The sequence below is a fragment of the Paroedura picta genome, chromosome 4, assembly GCF_049243985.1.
Source record: "Paroedura picta isolate Pp20150507F chromosome 4, Ppicta_v3.0, whole genome shotgun sequence".
Classification (NCBI taxonomy): Eukaryota; Metazoa; Chordata; class Lepidosauria; order Squamata; family Gekkonidae; genus Paroedura; species Paroedura picta.
The window spans coordinates 57,071,324-57,093,891 of NC_135372.1; the positions used below are offsets into that span (position 1 = coordinate 57,071,324).

Here is a 22,568-nt window from a genome sequence, read left to right on the forward strand (position 1 = left end):
ATTCTTAGAAGTGAAATAAACCATAACAGTGTATACTACAGTGTATACTAGTCTGTATACTACAGATTAGAAAGGGACAAATGAAGTCCAAGATGATGTCAGTTGGGTCAAGAAATATATAGAAAAACCATACTTTCTTGAAACAAATTCTGGAGGAAAGTTACTAGGATGGGAAGCATCTGAGTCAAGGTGACGTTTCAGGTCATCAGATTGGACATAGAATAGCAACAAACATTCATTAACAAAATGATAGCCAGTACCATCAGACTGCTGTTATCTGACTACTATTTAATGTGGTGACTGAAAACATTTGATTCCATACTAGGATCGTGGTGAAATTTGCCAGTCTTAATGTTTTGATTCTCGCTTAGTACACAGCTTTAGTATGGTGCTTACACAGCCAGGATCTCTAGAGAACCTATTAGGAATATATATATCAGGTAGAAAAGTTCTTGGGAAAGACTTGTTCTCAACACTGTGGGGAAAACACTTTTTTGGGAGTAGCGGTTGGAAACAGGAATCTAATAGGTCCCAACACTGTATAGTACAGTAATGCAATTGAGGTGTGCTGAGAATGTCATAGTATATGGGGAGTGTTAGACAGAGGTAAAATATACAAATTATGTCTAGTGAAACCATTTATAAATACTTTTTGATTAATTTCAGGGAATATAAGGAATGTGCTGCATCTTCTAATCTTCCAGTTACATACATCTTAATATTTTCCTTTTGTTCCAGGCATTAGATGGTCAGAATATTTATAATGCCTGTTGTACCTTACGGATTGACTTTTCCAAATTGGTCAACTTGAATGTAAAGTACAATAATGATAAAAGTAGAGATTACACTCGTCCGGACCTTCCTTCTGGTGATGGCCAACCAGCTCTGGATCCAGCTATTGCAGCTGCGTTCGCAAAGGAGACTTCACTTCTAGGTATGATTGGTGTTTCTCTTGTTCGTTTTCTCTCTTTCTCACTCCCCTCTTGGTCTGTCTATTTACAATGCCGTCTAAGCTGGTGTCAGCCATAAATTGTTCTTATACACTCCTGTTTTCATTCAAAGACCACTAATGACAATACTGAATAAATTAGGGCCCAAGAGGAATTTTGTTAGTACCACTTACACAATCTATAAGCTTGGTTTTTCATAAATGCTTCTGTCTTATGCTGTTATCTAAATCCTTACCCTCATCATTTGTATTGCTACTAGTTCTCTTAACTTTGAGTATCTGCCAGTGAAGTTAAACTAACAGATCTCCTATAATTTTCCTTTCTTGAATATAGGTGTTTTAGATTTTCTGGATGGTAGCTATCTATAGTAAAGTATTTCATTAAAATTAATTCTAATACATTTGTTGCTTCATGTGTCAGCTCTTTTAATATTCTTGGATAGAGACAATCTGACCCCACATTATTTTGAGAGAAGATTTTCAGGTTTTCCTCATTCTCCAAAGTATTAACTTCATTATCCAGTTCCCCTTTACTGCTTCATTCTGCCTGATGTTCTCTTGAATGTTTACAACAAGGGGCTTTCAAAACTATGTTTTGTTTGGAAGTGTTAATAAGAGGCAGGTGTGCCCTAAACTAAAGAAAACTGTTTTCTTTATTGGAAATTGCATCAGTTCTGTCGCTGATATACCTAATTTAATCTTTGTTCCTTATAGAAACACACATTTAAACTTCATTCGTGCCCTGCCTCTTTCCCCACTCAACATGGCTTGCATAATTATCTTCTCCATTTTTTATCTTCACAACAACCCTGTGAGATAGACTAGACTGAGTGTGTGTGAATCTCCCAAGGTCATCCAGCAGACAGAATGCAGATAGAGGTCTCACAGATCCAAGTCTAACCTTCTGATTACTGCACCATAGTGCCTTAATCTCTATGTTAAATTCCTCAAGAGCCACAGTCACTATTACCATCAACCAAAAGAGCTATATTATATCTTAATTCCAATTGTTGTTGCAACTGGCCTATCTGTTCAAACTGGCTTAAGTTAATACCAGTTGTTTTTCAGCAAGCATTTTTTACATGCTTATATATAAAAAATATACCAACTCAGCATAGTATATTCCATGGAGCTCGAATTACAGCATGGTCAAGAAATGTATTGCTGGCACATTTAAATAGTAAATTTCTTAAAGACTTTATTTTCCTGTGTCTTTCAGGGAGGTTTTGAGTAATTATACGCTTTCCATTAATTTAAATTTCTTCAATAGCAGTAATGGCATTTACGCCACAGACTGCAACTGCTCATACTGATTTGTTTTTATTTATATCATTTTAATTCTATCCTACTAATTCATCCTCTTGAAATAGTTGGAAGATGTTTGTTGGAATTAAGACAATGTTCTGAGGACATGTAAAGATATATATCGGTCCAGTGTGAATTTTTTCAGCTTTTCTTTGAACTGCGTTGCACATAGCAAACTGTTTCCTAAGACTTCTAGGTTTCAAAAATAGTTTGCAATAAAATATTTACAGACAAAAACTGTTCCATTTTTTTCAAAAAGTGAATTTATTGCTTGTAGAGGAATTCTCAAAGGAATCAGAAAAGAATTGCAGAGTACACAAAGGAAGACATTCTCATACCCTTAGGCAGGAGTAGCTGGCAGGGGCTCATGGGAATTGTAGTCCATGGACATCTGGAGTACCACCATTTGACTACCCCTGCCCTTAGGTGTCAAGCAGGAATTGGCGTGGTGGGCCAAATCTAAGAACCTTTCACAGAGCAGAGTCTTTGTGCCTGATCTGGATTTTCAGATTTTCACCAGTTTAAACCATCAGTCAGTTCAAAGGGTCAGGTCTGAGAGGGAGAAGCTCCTCCCCATAAATGTCTTGGAGCTTTGGGCTCTAATTCATTTCAGAGACACTATCTTCTGGTCCAACCTGCTAGTCAGGATGGACAGCATAGCTGCCAGGGCATACTTAAACAAGCAAGACAGGTCCAGATCTTTGAGACTCTGCAGGGAGGCCAAACCAATCCTATTAATAGGTGGAAGCCAACTTTAGTTCAGTCCGTGCAGAACACATCAAGAGCATCCTCAATGTCCAGGCAAACTGGCTCAGCCACCAACAGATCTTGGAAGGGGAGTGGGTTCTCAATCTGAGGTTCTTCAAACTCCTGACACAACATTTTGGCACGCCGATCATATATCTATTTGCCACACATCACAACCGCCAGTTGGATTGGTTCCTGACCAGGTACTTTCACCCACGGGCAGATCAGACTGACACTCTGATATCACACTACCTTCACAACCTATTGTATGCCTTTCCCCCAATTCCTATATTACCATTCCTACTCAGACGGATCCATCAAGCAGAGGTTATACTTGTAGCACCCTGGTGGCCATGCAGACCATGGTATTCGACCATCCTTCAGCTGGCCATCAGTCAATCTTTTCCTCATCTGACAGCACCAGATGTCTTGATTCAGGGCCTGGCTTGGCTGCACGACGATTGAGTGCGAAGCACTGACGGCGAGGGATTACTCTCCAGAAGTTACCAACTTCATATCCAGAAAACCTTGAAAGTCTTCTTAATCAGAACAGAAAGTCTGAGAAAATCTCATATCTATTTTGTCTCCCAGGTTGGGCCTATGCTTATCTAAATCAGCTATAAGCAGATGCCTCAAATACTGCTTAATTGAGGCTTACAAGGCTCAAAAACAACTTGTTCTGGCGGACATCACAGCCCATTCTGTTAGGTCACCTGCTGCCAATGCAGCCTTTAGCAACAGGACATCTGTAGAGAATATCTGTAAGGCTGCTACTTGGTCCTCCATCTCCACATTCATCAAGCACTATAAGTTTAGATGCCTATAGCTGTGCAGATGTGGCCTTTGGCAGAATAGTTTTACAAAATATTTTGGAGGTAGATGGAGATGCTCCACCTGGGGTTTAATCACTGCTCTGTCCATCTTCATCTACTAACACTTAAATCCAATATATTAGCATAATACAATAAAATAATTGTAATAGAAATTAGCTCAGAGCACAACTTATAGGTGTATTCATAGGCTCTATAAGTATGAATAGTTTTCTCACTTCTCCTTCCTGAACATTTTCCATGTTCAAAGCCTTTTTCATTAGTTCTCACAGTTGTTATTCATTTAGTTGAGAGTTTTTCATTCAGCTCTTGGAATGCTGAACTGGCTTGAGGGTTGTTCCCAAAGAGGAAACAGGAAGTTGCAGAAGCTTTTTTTGTCATGCTTCCCTGAGTAAATGGTGGGAAAACCCAGCCAAGATGCCCTACTTACCTCAGAAGAGGAGGACCCTTTTCGGTAAGTAATCAATGGTCATTTTGACCTGAAATGGATCTTTTTCAATTCACAATACTCACATCTTCAAATATTGGGTGATAAATTTCTTGCGGCTCAATAAAATCTCAATAAGATCACAATTTTGGTGTGTTTTATATCCATTGACTTTAATGATAATTCAGAGCCATTTGAATATAGTAGACTGTATTGTAGTGATATTAATCACCAAAATTGAGGGTGTGATCTCTTATTGAGGTTCTGTTAAACCACAAGAAACTTATCACCGTATTTGAGGATGTCAGGCTCCATTGAACCATAGACTATTGTGAATTGAAAAAGATCAATTTCGGGTTGAAATGTCTTGCTTTGTGAAGTCTACAATTCTTTTCTGATTCTTTTGAGAATTCCTCTACAGTTTTTGTCTCATAATATTTTATTGTTAGCATGTCTACTGATTTTGCCCATTGCACAGTATATTTCTGTTTGTAGTTTCTTCACTTGTGTAATCCCTTTATATATTTATAAAATAGTTTGTCATGTGATTTCAGTTCAAGAAATAAAAGTCCAAAACTCCTTTAAGAACAAGGGATAGTTCTTTGGATTCTCATCATTAGATTTACTTCCTTCTGCTATTGCCCAAGGCTGCCATTTTATTTTATACTCATTATGATGCTGCTGCTGATGAGAGTACCTTATTTAGGCCTATTTAGACCAGCCCCGTATTTAGAAAATAACCTTTGCATTTTTCTATTCTGTTGTCTTCATCTGCAGTCTCATTTAAAGCTGCAGTCAGTAGATTGACAAGCCAGTATTCTTTCTAGAAACAGATGTAAAATTTTCAGACATGCTAAAGCTGGATGGTGGTAGTGTTGCATTTTTTTTCTTGAATATTTAGAAAAAATAGGAATTTGGGTGGAAGATTAAAATATATGCAAGTTATTTTCCTATTAACCCCTAAACCTGTTTTGCTGCTCTTAATAATATAAAATGTATCATTTATATCTAAGCATATAAAATTGTAACAATTTGTACTTTATGTATATAAAAGTTTAAAATGCCTTGGTTTTCTAGTGCAAATATACCCAGTGCTAAAGTGAGAGTTGGAGATGCACGCTAATGTGCTCTTTGCTATTTTGCACATTTCATTCATGGAGGGGATAATTTCAGTGTTCATCTAAATTTTCAATTTTTTTTCAGTTGGAAAAATTGAACAAAAGTCCAGGGGATGCTTTTTATATTTTTGTATTTCCCCCCCTCTAGGCCTTCACACCTCTAGTTCAAATTAAGTTTGTTGTAGTTTCTCTTATTCATTCTTTTGGAACTCTTCCTTGTAATATACAAGATCAGAGTTTACTCTGTCTGGTGTAAGTATCAGTATACTGGCTTCTTGAGGTTATCATTTGCACCTATACTGAACGGAAGAATAAATAAGACTGCACCGGCTGGCCTTGCTCCTGATCTTCACACAGTCATCCAAATGTTGAATCAGAGCCCACAGCTGGAGAGCTTCTACCTGTGAATGGAGGGGTTTGGATCTTGCAGGAGTTATGTGAAGCAGACAGTGCGCACACAGTCTTTTGAGGATTGGGACCAAAGCCTGTTAGTATAATCACTTTCTTCTCTGTCATTCACAGGCTCATTTTACACGTGACACAAAAATAGATAATAGAGGCAGGAAGTTTTAAAAAGACAGAGCCAAGAAAAACAAATGGACCAAAATCTCACATAGCCCTGAGGGACTGTCAACTGTTAGTAAGAATCAAATGATAATAGTTGCATAGGAGAAAGTATATGAGTGGGATGTGAGGGCGATCTGGGTGCGACATCTGTCACCCTTTGGATGGCCAAGGTTGGTTCAGCTTATCTGACTGGCTACCTCCCTTACCACTCCATGTGCGTCCCTCCTGGTATTGCGTGCTAAGTGGAAGAGGATGACCATCCCAGATAGGAGTGTGCTGTTCTTTGGTCAAGGTTATTCAGTAGCTGCGCTCCCCTGTTAGAACCTCGAAACAAGCTCAACGACAGTGTATGAGTGAACAGGACAGATCTTGGGCTATATGTCTTATCTATGCAGTGCTGCATGATCATGCCATGTGAAAAGTTTTTCAGATAAAATCCTTGAATAATTCTTTCCTGCTACTGCAAGTTCCTAAAGCGTTAAGAGTTATTTAATCTTTTCCTTTGTTACCTTTGAGTGAAATTTGGGGGATCAGGGAGTCTAAAATCTTGAGCCTAAAATCTAGCAGTTTCCTTAATTGAGAGGCAATTAAATATAACTTTTGCTTTGTGATAAGTATTGCTTCAAGGGGAATGCAGGAAACTGTGAGTATCTCTATAGGTTATTATGCATGAAATGGAATTTTATTTATTACATTTGTCAGATAGAAGTGAGAATAGACAATGAGAAGGTTCACAGAACTGCAGTACAGTGGTCTCATTGGCTATGCTAAATTATAGACCCATGCCTACTGTGAAAAACTTGTTTGGTAACTTACCCACACCTGCCCTTTCCTAATATAAAACAAGCCATTCTAATCCTATACTACAAATGCATAGCCTTTCTTGCAGTCTTCAATTCATCTAAGGTATGTATAGCCTAATCCTATTTTGGGATCTTTCTGGGTGTCTAGGATTAAACACAGACATATTCAAATGCTCTGTTCCCTATCTCAATAATTTGCAGCTGTCATTAAGATTGTATATTGAGCATCATTTTTAATGAGTACTTTTAATAGAAGAATTAATCAACAAACAGAATGGTTTATTTTCAAATCTATTATCAGCAATATCACTTGATTCCTTCTAATGACATACATTTTATAATATTTTATGTTTATATCCTGCCTTTCACTAAGGGTTCACTAAGTGTGGGTAACAAGAAGACATATGCAGTTAACTTTTACATTGATAAACAGTTTTTTTTAAAAATATTAAATATATTAATATATATTCTCAACCTCATATATTAATCAAATTCTATTAACTTATAATCTTAAGCAGCCTTCTTAAGGACCCTGTAGAAGAAGTCCAGTTTTGCTGGGCAAGTCATGGCCAGACTTCTGCAGTAGTTGTAGGTGTTAACAGATTCCATCTAATGCTGGGAGTTGCATTGCATCTCCTTCAGTATGCTGGGCCACAAAGAAGACCTGTCTTTTCTGGATTTAATTTCAGCCAACTCTTCTTGAGCCAGTCCACCACAGCTTCCAGGCATTTGGCCAGAATGTCCTTGGGGTGTTGACGGATTGCTGTCCATCAGCAGAAATAGCTGGGTGCCATCATTGTACTGGTGATATCTCAGCCTAAAATTGCAAACCAGTTGGGCAAGGGGGCGCATGTAACTGCCAAACAACATCAGAGAGAGAATAGCTCCCTGTGGGACTCTGCATATTAGGGCTCTCTGCTGGGATATTCTCTCCCCTAATGTCACCCTCTGTCCCCAGACTTGGAGAAAGGACTGGAGCCATTTTAAGGCTAGACCAGTGGTTCTCAACCTTCCTAATGCCACGACCCTTTAATACAGTTCCTCATGTTGTGGTGACCCCCAGCCATAAAATTTTGCAAGTGTTCTTTCACAGAAATTAAACCGAAACTTTCCAATGTCATGAAGATCCATTGTTCATGATTGTATATAAATTGGGGGGGGGGGGGGTTTCGGGGTTTCTCAGTTCAATTCTGCCTCTTGCCCTGCTGAGCTGCGCTGCCATCTGGAGCACCTGATGGGAAACTGCACTGTTCTGGAGGCACTGCTGGAGTTGGTGGCAGCCAAGCGTGGGCACCTGCAAGAGGAGTAGCAACAGTGGCAGCAGCCCCCCCACCAAGCTGCTCACCCTGCTGTGACCCCTGTGAAATGGTGGTTCGACCCCCAAAGAGGTCACGATCCTGAGGTTGAGAACCAGTGGGCTAGACCTTGAATCTCCATGTCAGCTAGGTGCCGGGCTAATAGCCAGTGGCTTGACTGTGTTGAATGTCACTGTCAAATCCAGGAAGATTAGCAGCACCGACCAGACTAGACCCAGCTATCACTGGATATCATCTATGAGGGCAAATAGAATCGTCTCTGCAGCAGGGACATGGGTCAAGAGGGCATGTGGTTTACTGGAATGCTCTCAGAGACTTGTCCACATTGGCTGCAGAGAATGAACTAAAATGGTAGAAAGTGAAACCTTGAGACAGCCAAGGGGGCTCCAGTTCATTATATGTATCAAGCTTGGTAGATAAGTCATGATGGAGCGACAAGATTTTCTCCACAAAATAGCTCAAGAAAACTTCTCAGTTGATACCCAGTTGTGCAATTTCTTACTATCACTTTAAGGATTTCAATGAGCAAATTATCTTAAGCAAGTTGAGCTGGGTGTGAGCTAGTAGAAGCGATAGCTGGAAAAAAAAGTCCTTTTATGTGGCTTTACACATATATCTTTCATAAGCCTCTTATAAAATATTTTTGTGGCCTCATCACAAGCTTTCTTCCAAACATTCTAATTGTCTCCACTTTCCGTTTGCACAGCTCCAGAACACCATGAGCTGGCTTAGGGAAGGAATAGGAAGGGCATCGGGGAGTGATCTCATTGATGACTCCAGACAGACGGTCATGCCAGTCTTCCATTAGCCAGGAGGGGACATTAGATCCCTCAGAGCATTCCAGAATGATCATCTTTTCCTCCCCCCCCCCCCAGTAACCACTAATTGTAATTTGTTAGCTATTTTCCCTCCCTTTGTACTCGTGAAGCAAAATTACTTTAGGAAAAATTTGGTGGAAGCTTACTAGGTCTTTGTTTCATTTGAAGAGTAATAGGATTATGAAGGTGACATAATTAATCCCTGGGGGAAATTTAAAAATTTGCAAATTGATTACTGATTATAAACTGAAGTCATTCCAAGGTGCACTTGAATACTTTGATCACAGCAAATCCCTTCTGTGTTTTATGTGAGTACCCTCATCCCTGTCAGTCTGCTGTGTAAATTAGTATGACAAACTAGCAGCAAAGCCGGTTGTATATGACAATACAATGGGTGCTAGCTTGTCCCACCCTGGGACAAGCCTCGGTGGGTGTTTTTGTGTGTGTGGGGACAACAGCGGGTATCTGTCCCCTCATGTTACCACCCGCAAAACACCCACCGAAGCCTGAAGAGGCCTTAGCAGGTGCTTTGGGGACCATGTGGAAGCCCCAGCAGGGAGCCCTCCCGCTGCCCCCAGCAAGACCTGCAGAGGCCTCAACAGGTGCTTTGTGGGGTGGGGGGAAGCACTGGCAGGAAGCCCTCCCCTCCTGCCACCACCAGCAAAGCACCTAACAAAGCCTGCAGAGGTCTTGGCGGGCGCTTTGTGGGGTGGAGGAAGTGCCGGCAAGGAGCCCTCTCCTCCCACCACTGCCTGCAAAGAGCCCATCGAAGCCTGCGGAGGCCTCGGCGGTGCTTTGAAGACAGGGGGGATGAAGTGCCGGCAGAGAGCCAGCCCCTGCTGCTGCCGGATGCCAAAGTCCAGCTGACGACCCCAAGGGGTTCGGTGGGTGTTTGGCAGGGGCAGGAAGAGGTGGCGGGGACCTGGCCCCTCCAGCCATAAAAGGCATGCCAAGCTCCATGGAGCAGTGACTGGCGTTTTTTGGAGGGTAGGTGCTGGCAGGCAGTGGACCTCTCCTCCCTCTGCCCTAATCACTGCAGTGATGCAGAGTAGCCTAAGGCGGCAGGTGCATTACCCAGTCACTGATGCCAATGCCTATTAAATGCCTTGCTAAACTCAAATCGAATTATTAAAAGTTTTTTCTAGACTAACTCAGGCTTAATTATTATTCACAATTAAGTAGTGTTTTTAAAATCCCACATATATGCAAAGATGCTAAAAAATCTCCGGTTTTAAGATGCTATCTGTCCTTGTTCAGCACCTTACTGATAATATCAGTTGATGGGCATTAAAATAATAAAAACATGTCATCTGCTAAAAGAGCTACAGAATGCAGAAGTGGCAGGTTGCTTTAGGATGCTTTGGGCTGATCCTGCATTGAGCAGGGGGTTGGACTAGATGGCCTGTATGGCCCCTTCCAGCTCTATGATTCTATGATTCTATGATTCTAGGTTTCTACTTTTTCTGGAGTAACACACACCAAGAAATGAGGCAATCTAAGGTTGGCTGGAGCTCTTCTCGAAGGGATGGGTATTCTGTGAAGCTTTCCTATTCCTGGTCTTGTTTTCCTCACCCTGAAGTTTGCAGATAAAAAAATTAGTGTCATCTAAATCAGTGGTCCCCAACCTTTCTGAGGCTGGGGACCGGCAGGGCATTGGGCCGCAGTCGCGCGGACCACACCCGCAGGCCATGCCCGCGCCCGCACGGACCACGCCCGCACATCGGGCCGCGCCCGATTCCCTCCCCCGCCCTCCCGCAGTAAGAAGCTTCCCGGGCCGCAAGATTGAGGCCTGGGAAGTTTTTTACTGGGGGGGTGGGGAGAGGGAGCCACGGCCCGGCGCCATGGCCTTCACGGCCCGGTGCCAGGCCGCGGCCCGCAGGTTGGGGACCACTGATCTAAATACTTTTAATTTTAAATAGTCACTCTAGAGATTCAGGAAGCTATTTGTCTTGCTTAGCCTCCATCATGAACCAGTACTTCAACTCATGTAGAGGTATAAATAAGTAGAATGCTGGTAACGTGCAGATCTCGACAGATTGGAAAAGGGAGTAATAACAATGCAACTCACTTTGTAAAGAAAGACTTGTACCATGAAATCTCTGGTTCATTTACTGAATTCTTTGGATTCTACAGTGATGATGATGTTAGCCAACTTTTGGTGTTCCTATAGCTCAGCTCTCGCCACAATGTTCAATTTTGCACTGCTTCATTTAGTTTTGTAATGTTCTGGCCGGAGTCTATTTTTATTGTATCCAACCAGCACATTCTTTGACAGCCTGGTTTCCTTTCACCACTGACCAATCCTAGCATAATTGCATTCTCCATTGAGTTGAATCTCATGATATGGCCAAAGTAAATGAGCCGGAGTTTTGTGATTTTGCCTACCAGCGATATACCTGGCTTTATGCGCTGTAGTATTTCTGTTTGTGACTTTTGCTGTTCATGGAATCTGCAGAAGCCTTCTCCAACACCAGCGTTTAAAAAAAAATCTATTCTCCTCTTGTCCAATTTTTTCACCATCCAACATTCACAGCCATAAGTGGCTATTGGAAATATGAGAGATCGAACTAATCTAGATGTGGTAATCAGGCTTATGTCTTTGCTTTTCCACGTTTGGTTCAAACTCGTCATTGCTGAGTGACCCAGAGCAGTTTGATGCATTATTTCCATACTGCAATCAGCACTCTGATCCAAGGAAAATGAATTGTTGAACGCATTTGATCTCTTCTCCATAAATTGTTATTGTGACATGACTGTTTTTTGCAGTGGTCGTTATTTTTGTGTTTTTAGTGTTTAAGAAAAGGCCAGCTTTCTTGCTTATTTCGTTGGTGTTTGTAATCAGCTGTTTTAGGCCTTCCTTAGTTTCTGATAGGAGGGTAGTGTCATCTGCTTACCAAAGATTATTTATATTCATTCCATCAAGCTCAATTCCAATGTTTGATTCTCTGAGTTCAGTCTCATAATTATCACAGAATACAAGTTAAACAGGAAGGGAAAAAGAATATAACCTAGTTCACTCATTTCTCTATTTTGAACCAGTGAGTGTCACCAAATGGTGTACGTACAATGGCTTCTTGGTAGGTATAGAGCGAATGCATCAGTTTGATCAAATGCACTGGCACCCCAAATTTGCAAGGTGCCCCACAATTTGTTGTGATCCACACAATCGAAAACTTTCCAGTAGTCAATGAAGCAGATGTAGACATCTTTGACATTACTGTAACTTTTACAAAATCTAGCACAGGTTTGCTGTGTGGTCACATCTCTGTTGAAAGGAAAATCCTATGGAGTGTACGGTACCACTTGATATTCATGTTTAGTAATAGGCTGAGATCTTGCCTACACACATGCCCCCCTCCAAGTGTTGGAATAGATCCATCACCTTAGATGACAGGTGGTAGAAACACATTTGAAATGCCTTCCATCTAAGTACAGAGAAGGAAGCCACAATTGTGTTCTCTCTGTTATTTTGCCATTCAAGATTTTTTGGGGGGAAATCATTTTATATATTTACAATACTTGTACCCCAAATCATAATGGACATTGTTGAGGCAGCTAGATATAACAGTGCATCCATCCCTGCAGTGCAGTTCTAAAAACACCTTCCTGGGAATAAGTTCCATTGAACATTCACGAGTAGCATTCTGTTTAAGATTGCATTGATATTTACTCATAAATGTTTAGAGGCATAAAGTAAACTAGTAAAAAGAAAAGAACACCCAAGTTTTAAAAAGATTGGAGCAGGGGGTCCAATTTCACGGGCACCCGAAGTGGGAACCCCCATCCAACCTCTGATGTTTCCCATGGAGTGGAAAAAGGGCTAGGCAACACAAGCCCAGAGAATATCTGGACTGAGCAGGAGGAAGACAGCAAAACCAGTGCAGTGTACTATCCCAGCAGCAAAACCCCATGCCATCCTATCAGTGCCCTGCAGTACAATTCAGAGCTAATCCAACCTGATAGTGCCCACCCAGCAGCTGAAGTGGACAGATTCAGTGCCCCATCATGGCAAATCCTGGCTCAATACAGGGCTACAACACAGAATCACAATCCCAGTGAGGAAGAGGCGGCTAGAGAGGACAGCATAACCACCAGGGCAGTAGTGCCCAGTGCCCACCTAGATTAGCAGCAGAACAACCCTTTGAAATGTGGCACCAGTGCACTGACCCAACACACTGAACTTAAAGGTAAAGGTATCCCCTGTGCAAGCACCGAGTCATGTCTGACCCTTGGGGTGACGCCCTCTGGCGTTTTCATGGCAGATTCAATACGGGGTGGTTTGCCAGTGTCTTCCCCAGTCATTACCATTTACCCCCCAGCAGCAAGCTGGATACTCATTTTACCGACCTCGGAAGGATGGAAGGCTGAGTCAACCTTGAGCCGGCTGCTGGGATTGAACTCCCAGCCTCATGGGCAGAGCTTTCAGACTGCATGTCTGCTGCCTTATCACTCTGCGCCACAAGAGGCTCTACACTGAACTTAGGAAAGCCATAAAATAACAAGATTAAAGAACCTAATAAGGATACTAGAAAGAAACCAGAGCCTAAAAGGATGCCTGAAGCCTGCTGCTCTACCAGTTTGCAACACACGCACACACATTCACAGGCAGCAGACCTAAACAACAAAAAATAAAAATAACCAGAACTGAAACAAAATAGAACAAGTATGAGCAAAACCTGAGGCGCTTGGCTAAAACCACCCCTTCAACCACCTACTTATCACCCAACAGCACCCACCAAACCCTAACAGCAAAAATAACAGGAAAACTTCTAAAAAGGTTCCCCTCAAATCAAACCAGATGAAGTCATCTTCCTCAATGATCAAAAGTAGTCCAGATGATCCAGAAGTAGTCCACAGGGACTCCCAGAAGCCAAGCAGCAGAATCAGGGACTCAGAAAAGCAACAGCAAAGCTTGGTAGGATCAGCCAGATCCTTGTTTTTATGCCCTCTGACCATGCACAGAAGGATTTCCATAAGGAACTACTTTCTGTTTTTGGCCAAAGAGTATTTTCCCAAAAAAACTGCTTCCCTGTTGGCTAAAATTCCCCCATGCTTCCCTTCCTATTAACTTGGCTAGAGCCTGAAAAAAGTTTCTCAAGCTTCTAGACCTCCTTGCAATTGCATTTGCAAAATACATTGCAATGATTTATTCTAACTCCCACTAGGGAGCTTCTGCCAGTGGTCTTATCAGGATGCCTCTTTCCTCTCCACCGTTGCCTTGGAAAGCAGGGGAAAAGACAGGGAAGTCTGGCTAGAGAAGAGACAGAGTTGAAGGAGTTTCCATTTAAGGTTTAAACAATCCGAATCAGTCAAATAACTCAATCAACCGAATCACAATTCACAGTTCTCTATTTCTACTCATTTAAACTGATAGGATGTGCAATTTGGCTTGGATAAGCCCGAGAAGTATTCGAATCAGCATTGTAGTGAGTATTTTCAGGCTTATCTGAGCCGAATTGTCCATTCCTAGTCCTATCTATGGTAGCACATTTAAAGTGGACAAGTTTGTTTTGAAGTTTTAAGATTTTCATTCAGGGAAAGCGAGCAAACCGGATTCTATGAACAGCGGAGCAAAATCAACATAGCACTTCTAAATTAGATTAGATGGGAACGACTTGTGTGTGTTTCGTAAAATATGCTTTATTTTAAAATTAGGGCTTCCTGTTGCAGCTGTTCCAGGCGCGCTGAGTCCATTGGGTATTCCAAATGCTGCTGCAGCGGCGGCAGCAGCAGCCGCTGGCCGTGTGGGTATGCCTGGAGTCTCAGGTGGTGGCAATACAGTCCTCCTGGTTAGCAACTTAAATGAAGAGGTCAGTGAATCTACTTGTTTCATTCTTCTTCCCCACTTTCTCTTACTTCATTTGTGAACTTTAAAAATGCTCCTTTGTTTTGAGCTTGCTTCCACTTCATTCTTTATTTATTAAGAAGATCAGTTTACAATTTTATTTGGCTTCTCCAGATTGTTTTACAAGTAGATTCTAGTTAATGGTTTCTATTATAGTTGGATACTTTTGTTTTCCTAGGTAGCCAGCACCTTTTAAAATACCTTTGCTATTCGGCTACCTATTTTTCCTAAGAAAAATATGGTAAATATTGCATGTTTTGAATGTCTTTTAGTTTATTTTTATAGGTATCAATGTGTTCCATGTTGTAAATTAGATTTTAAGCAAACTGCTGCTTTGTTCTTTGTCTCTGCTAATTATTTGCTTGTTCATTTCATGCTTACATGTCACTGCATTTTGTAGTATTAATGTATGTGAACAACTCTAACACATTTTTCTTTGAAGGTTCTCTCAAAGATCTTGACACGGCACTCTTCAATCTCTCTTAGTAATTTTTTTCCTTTGCAGTTGCTATTCATTTTGTCTCTCAAAAAATTCTCTGCTTTAATACTTTCGCAACTCTGAAATCGAAGAGATTTTGTTTAGTTTTGCATTTTATTGTCTTGTATACTTTTACTTTGACTTGCTGTGAAAGCTGGTATGAAATGTTGGATAGTTTGTATCAGTCTGTCTATTTTGAATATATGTTCCATTTTTATTGGCCTCTGTTTTTAATATCAACCATTATACTTCTATCATTTGATACAATTTTTATCATTCATAAGTCTTGCATGTTAAAATGCTTTGAGCAGAGTGCCATTTTTGAAGACGTTTGCCTGCATTTCATAACCAGCCATGCTTATGCAGTTAAAGTTCAGATTTTTTCAGAGTTTCTATTGCATGTTTTTTTTTCCTTTTCATGTACAGATGAAATGTAATGTATTGTTTGATATGGATGTACTTTACCCATATTTTGTCTTGGGTGACTACATTTTACTCAGTTTTTCTTGTACAGTACATAAACCAACCATTTTCTGACCAAATTCCTGCATTTCCTATGTACTGACCTATATTTTATTTTTTTTTGTTCCCCCACTTCCTTATTTTTCTTCTGCATTGCTGTTTTCCCTTCCCCATTTCATCCTTCTCCCTTTGTGCTCACCTACCCTTTCCCTGTCTCTTCCCAAATTCCCACACCCTTCCCTGTCCTATCCTTTGCATACCTTGTCTCCATCCCCTGTCTCCATTCCCAATGTTCATGCTTCTGTGCTTGAACAAAATGTTCCTCGGACCAACTTGCCCCAATTAACCGCCTTGAACCATGATCCATGACCACCTCACCATTCTGCGGGAACCACCCTTCGTTATGGATGATCTGTTCATCTCCGCTCTTCCTCGACTCTTCTCTCTTCTTGTCTTATGCTGCTTGCTCTTCTCTCCTTCTAAAGATGGTTACGCCCCAAAGTCTGTTTACCCTCTTCGGTATGTTATCGTTAGCACTATACTTTTATTATTGATTTAATTATTTGTTTCACTTTAATTCTTATTTGTAGCTAGCACTTTGGCTTAAAGTTGAATAGTAAATCTTTTGCTACTTTTCTTTTGCTGTTTTAAAAACTTTCCATAGATTTTCTGTTAATGCATGCTTTTTATTTTTGCATGATCTTTAATTTAATATCATTCACATAGCTTTGAGGGTTTATCAAAAATGTCTTCCTTTTTTCAAAATTCACCTATTCAAAATCTTCTTGTTCTTTATTCATTTGTGTGAATGTTGGAAGAAGTGAGAGAAATGTCCGAATGTTTCATTGGTCTGTCAAAATGTGCTGTTTAGCTATCCTTAAAATGTTATTTCTTTTGGATTGCTTCTCTGATTCTAAAAAGGTGTTTATGGGGATGTGCAGCGCGTGAAGATTTTATACAATAAGAAAGACAGTGCTCTTATTCAGATGGCCGATGGAAATCAGTCACAGCTAGGTGAGATTATTTTTTCTCTGTCTGCTATTTCACAGCATACTGTCTGTGGAGCTGTAGTGTGTTTGCATTGAAGTGCTTCCTTTTGGGGTTTTTTCCCTGAAAAGTGAAACTTTGAAATGAGATGTCCATGAGGGGACTTAGTTACTCTTTGATTAACTTGATATTTTGAACTGAAAATTGTTCTGCAGGAGAACAAGATCCAAACCATCTTTTAAGTGTGTGCAAACCCTTTAGCATGTGTACAGTTTTTATTCTGGGCTGTTTTGTTGGTTTCCAAATTGCAGCTAATTTTTGGTTCCTAAAGTTTCCTCATTTTGAAGTATCTTAAGTAGTAGTGGGCACTGGGAGAGATTATTATTGATACGGTTCTTATTGTACACGCTTACTGTATAGACATTTTGAATTACCAGAATGCAAAAAGCACATAATATACTCCCATATTCATATAAAGAGATGGGAGGATGTTGCAGTTTTTCCTCTCTTTCCAGTCCAAGTCCCTCATGTTGCATCAAACACCCCTGATTCAGTGGGAGTAGCTTTCAGGGAGTGGGGCATGAGGGATCTTAAAACTCTTTATGTACTTGGACAAAAACACTTTGAATCATGGTCTTTCTTCAACACTCAATATGTCTGAATCAAATAAAACCCTATAGGAACCTCTGCATTATTGTGTTATTATTATTAATCTGTAATAATGACCTCCTAGAAAAAGTTTAGTTTTATGATCCACAGTATAACTATCGTATTTCCTCTTTATACATTAAACTAGCTGTAAGGCCCGTTCCTAAGAACAGGCCTTGAAAGGGTCCCATCCCCTGGCCAGGCAGCTTAAGGTGGCTTTGGGCTGGGTGGCAAGGGTTGGTCAGCTCGTTAGCAGGCCCGGGACAGAGCTCCTTAGCAGGCCCAGCCTAGCAGGCCAGGAGACCCTCGTTAGCAGGCCCTACTTAGTAGACCAAGAGGCCCTCGTTAGCAGGGCCTCCACCACGACCCTTTTCCCAGGGCCCTCTCCCCTTACCTGCTGCTGGCTCCAAGCACTGAGGCGCGTCTGAGAGCAAAGAGGCCAGAGGCCAGGGACGGAAGGCGGGAACTGCAGGGGCAGGGCCAGTCAAGGTGCAGCCAGCTTTGTTGATTGCACCCTGATTTGCCATATTCCAACTTGGACAGCCGGACACATTCCACCCCCCAGGCTGTTTCACAAATATATAGAGGAACTATGGATAAGGATAAGTAATATCTCAAAAACGTCAGGGTACAATACTGTTTGTCTTGCAGGATACATTACAGTATGAACAGAGCTTTTTAATTAGCTCTTGAAAACTGCAATTAAAAGATTTCTAGTCTGTTGTATTAGCTACAGTTGCTAATTTAGCAGTGACTTTTCATTGAACTTGTTTTTAACACTGACACTATTGTAAAATTTAATGCTGAATTTAGTAGAAAATCTGAAAGAAATAATAGTATACTTATTTTGTTTTCCAGCCATGAGTCATCTTAATGGGCAGAAAATGTATGGAAAGATTATTCGTGTTACTCTTTCTAAACATCAGACAGTACAGCTACCTCGAGAAGGACTTGATGACCAAGGGCTAACTAAAGATTTTGGTAATTCACCTCTTCATCGCTTCAAGAAACCTGGTTCAAAAAATTTCCAGAATATATTTCCTCCATCTGCAACTCTTCATTTATCTAATATTCCGTAAGTGACGGCTAACAAATTACCTGAGGAAATGGCATAAGATTTAAATACTAGTTTCTAATCTGTGTGTGTGTGTCTCCCCCCCCTTCCCCCATTTCTTTTGTCTAGACCATCAGTATCAGAAGATGACCTGCGTACACTGTTTGCAAATACCGGGGGCACTGTGAAAGCATTTAAATTTTTTCAGTAAGCACATTTTCTTTGGAAGTTTATTTAAAGTAACAGAATAGTTTTACACCCTGCTTAAAATAGGATAATGACCATCTTTGGTAAGAAAGAGGCTTATGTTGCTATTTTCTAGTACTGTTTTGGTGTCTAATTTTATTGCTTTGTTCCAGAAGAGATCACAAGATGGCTCTTCTTCAGATGTCAACAGTAGAAGAAGCTATCCAGGCTTTGATTGATCTGCATAATTACAATCTTGGAGAAAATCATCATCTGAGAGTTTCATTTTCCAAATCAACCATTTGAAGCTAAAAAGATCAAAATAATAAGGTTGTATCACGTTGTTTAGTGTTGTCATCTATGACTGTTCAGGAAAGCGGGGACCAGAGATGGACATCTGTTTTTCATGCTGTTACCATTCCTTGATTGTTTATGTATAAAAAGAAAACAAAAAAGGATTTATAAGGAAGCAGTGGTATTACCTGCTGGTTTTGCATATGTTTATGAAACCATTTTGTTTGAAAGGGATTCCAAGGTAATCCCATAGTTTTTCAACTTAGTTAACATACGTGCCTTAAAAAAGGAAAACCTAGAGTTGCTAGAGTTGCATTTACTAGTTAAAAATTTGGTTGTCTGGGGCACATTGTTACATGGGAATTAGTGGGTAAAATCCAGTTAGTGTTAGGTGTGCCTCCATCCCATTGAAATCAATCACATTAAAACATTAAGTTCACTATTGATTTCGGAGGGACTTTGTTACGCCTAACTTCTGTGGGCTTATGCCGAATGTATATTAGGCAGGAGTGTGTAAAAAGGGTTAAGCTTTGTTTCTCCTGCTTGGAATTGATTGAGTTTTTGTTAATCATATTTTTTTTATATATGTTGCATTACTTCATGAAAAATGCAACACATTTGACTTGTGCTAATCCTCCTCCCTTTTTTAAATAAATAAAAATGGCCTTGTATATTCCAGGTGTAGTTCAGTTAAAAATATAGACATTAGTCAGAAATAACAAGGTGCAGAGAATTAATTTCATAAAATGGCAGAAAGCTGATTCTTCTTTTTGTTTTACTCATTTGTTCTTATGGCTTTGAGCCTTCTGTGGGAAAAGCATTGTAAAGTCTTAACCTTTTTTGTACACACACTTTGGGGGCGTATCATATAAATGTTGGCACTAAGTAATGTCTTGTTTGTGGCTGAATATTTTTTGTAGATGTTTTGAAGTTGACATGACTTACGTGCATTTAAATATATATTGCCATTTTTAGTTAGTAATTACGATTTGAAATATGGTTGTGGATTTCTGAGCATGTGCAGACTGGTCTAGCTAGTTCAGGAGTTGGTGCATGTATTTCAAGGATGAAGAAAGTGTATTGCAAACTTTTGCAGAAAGATTAATAATTTTTGTGACAGTTTTCTTTATATAAAAAACAAAAACAAAACTGACAACCAGGTGGGACCAAAGTTTATGTGCCTTTAGTCTTAATTTACCTTGCATTGTAATATTCAGTTTTAATAAATCTCTTCAAAATATTTTGTATCTAGAAATGGATCTGACTTTACTATAAACATGGCTCAGAATCTACAGGAACAAATTGATTTGAAAACAGTTCCTCTGTCAGTCCGAACTGTTGTCTTGATTCTGTTTGAATGACCAATACTTTTTGCAATTGATGTACTTAGTTTCAAGAGTCATAGATTCTGTTATCTATGTAGAAAAAAGGTCATGTATATTTTCTATTAGTTAAGTTTTTACATCTTTAGAAATGTAAAGTTTCAGTATAGTTTGAAAGCGGCACAATTAAAAATTAATTTTCTAACAAAGTTGGGAGGTTTGATGGTTGTTTAATTTCTTCCTATGTGTACGCTGCTTGCCTCTGTAGCATGCTCAATAAACACTTCTGTAGCTCTGTATTCACCACTTCTGTCTTTCTCTGCTGCCTCTTCTCTCTTCTCTTCTTTGTTTTCCACTTCCACTGTGCTTCTGAATTCATGTTTATTCTCTTCAGGGTGGGAAAAGCATAATAATCTGATTTTATAACTGTCTGGCTTTATATCACATGAAAATCAAACGCTGTGAAAAACGGCAACTCTTATTGTCTGTGTACTTAACATGTGCTTTGCTGAAGCACCGATATAAATCAATATTAAACATTTCCCACCCTGTTATAACCTATGGCTTTAAAGACATAACTTTTATCGTAGCTTGTAAGTTCTATCTTTTCTGTTTTTCGAATAGATTTATGCACTAATTGACTTTCAGGTTTGCCATGCTTTTGCTGCAGTTTCATCTTCCATTTTCTGTGTCTGCTAAAAAATTTCCACTAATCATAAGATACATTCATGGGTTGAAAAACTCAAATAGCCACCTCACTCAAGCAGAAATGGATTGGGGAGAGGGAGGGAAAGGGAAGATGGCGGTGCACCAAAGGGGCTGAAAACATTACTTGGATAGTTTGTAGATGTTACAAACATTTTATACCAATTTTTTTTTCTAAATAAATGAAAGCTATTTTCATCATGGGCTCAAACTGTAATTGGTTCTACGTGTTTCTCCAGAGCAAAGAATTTTCCTGTACATTTTAAGGTTCATATTTAACTGTGGCTGAACTGCGTAATAATGCCAAATGACTTTGAATCTTGATGTCTATTCTTTAGCCTTACTGGGTTTCAGTCTTAACACACAATTATATACAATTGAGACGTATTGATCTCAATAGGGCTTAACTGATTCTACAAGCTGGATTGCAGCCAATATCCATATATTGATCATCTGCTTAAAAGTCACCACATAACTTGGCCCTTAATGTTTTAAATCCATATATACTGTTAATAGGCTGCACTTTGTGAACTTCCGAAGTGTGGTTGGGTTTATGAGCCAGTATCCAATACTTGTAAACTTAGCTGTGTGACAACATACAGTCGTCTGCTTAGGAGCATCCTGTTTGCTGACACAGGTTCTTTGCATACACATCCAAAGAAACAAACTGGGAAACAGCTGAAAAAAATATCAGAGCTGTAAAGAATGGGCGGTATAAAAATCCAAATAAATAAATAAATTTTCCTTCTAACACTTCTTCTTCAGTCAAGTCAAGCTGCTTTTTTCAGCATTTAACCATGGGAAACTATAGCTGCCGTTAGAGGGGGGGAACAAAAATTTCCATGTGGAATTCAGTGGAAATATAAGTGAAGTGCAAGGACTAGAATTATACCTTTTTACTTTTTAGAAAAGTTTGGATTTTTAGGTTTCTAAAAAGCTTACACAAACCTCTCTCCGTGACTATAGCTTACTTAGTTGCTCTTTACAACATTTACAGCTGACAGTACATTTTTTAAAAAATAATTGCTGACATCAAATGACTCATGCCTTTAGTTCATTAGAGTCTGATAAAATATCAAGAAATTAATAAGCAATAGGTAGGTTGTCTTTATCAGGTAACATTATGGAAATGATATGAATATCATTGCAAAGCCAGGTGAGCCTTTTAAAAATGTAAATAGCTTCAGATACCATGGGTTTAGCTGATGAAGAGCAAATGTAATGTTGAATGATTTATTAGAATCGTTTTTCCTGATTGGTAATTGCATCCAATTTTTCATTTTTAAACTCCATGTTATTCAGAGGGTGTTTTTCAACACAACAGCAACATTTCTGAACATCTATCAGATTTCTAATAAACATTTAAATATTAGGTGTTCATTTCTATTATCTACTCGATTACCACTTGCTAGGTCTCTTAAATGTACTCCCAGAGATTCAAAGGTACGCACATACAGGCCAGCACATTAAGGTTTTCCTGGTTGACTTCCACAATCGGGAATGTTTAGAGTTTAAGTCATTCAACTGTGAAGAAAAAGTATACATTTATTAGTTTGAGATGATAAGTCTTCATGCATAAAGTTTGCAGTTACTATTATATCTGTACTGCTCCTTTCTCTGGAAGAAAACAGTTTTGGAATGATTTCAGACTTGCAATTGAATTGCCACTTAAGTTAAGCCCCAAAGTTATAAATGATCTGTACATTT

At 39.7% G+C, this 22,568-nt stretch overlaps 1 protein-coding gene across 4 annotated transcripts in view; it reads left to right on the forward strand.

Moving 5' to 3' along the window:
* Positions 1 to 20,462, forward strand: part of PTBP2 (polypyrimidine tract binding protein 2) — a 74,035-nt gene extending 53,573 nt beyond the window's left edge. The window contains exons 8-14 of one of the 4 annotated variants that reach the window (XM_077332978.1): positions 739 to 934; positions 14,536 to 14,690; positions 16,151 to 16,184; positions 16,587 to 16,679; positions 18,159 to 18,375; positions 18,484 to 18,561; positions 18,714 to 20,462. In XM_077332978.1, coding sequence (XP_077189093.1) covers positions 739 to 934; positions 14,536 to 14,690; positions 16,151 to 16,184; positions 16,587 to 16,679; positions 18,159 to 18,375; positions 18,484 to 18,561; positions 18,714 to 18,846 — 906 coding nt within the window. In that variant the 3' untranslated portion in view covers positions 18,847 to 20,462. The remainder of the gene's footprint in view (positions 1 to 738; positions 935 to 14,535; positions 14,691 to 16,150; positions 16,185 to 16,586; positions 16,680 to 18,158; positions 18,376 to 18,483; positions 18,562 to 18,713) is intronic. The other 3 variants (XM_077332979.1, XM_077332980.1, XM_077332981.1) reach the window with 3 other exon arrangements.
* The last annotated feature ends 2,106 nt before the right edge of the window (positions 20,463 to 22,568 follow it).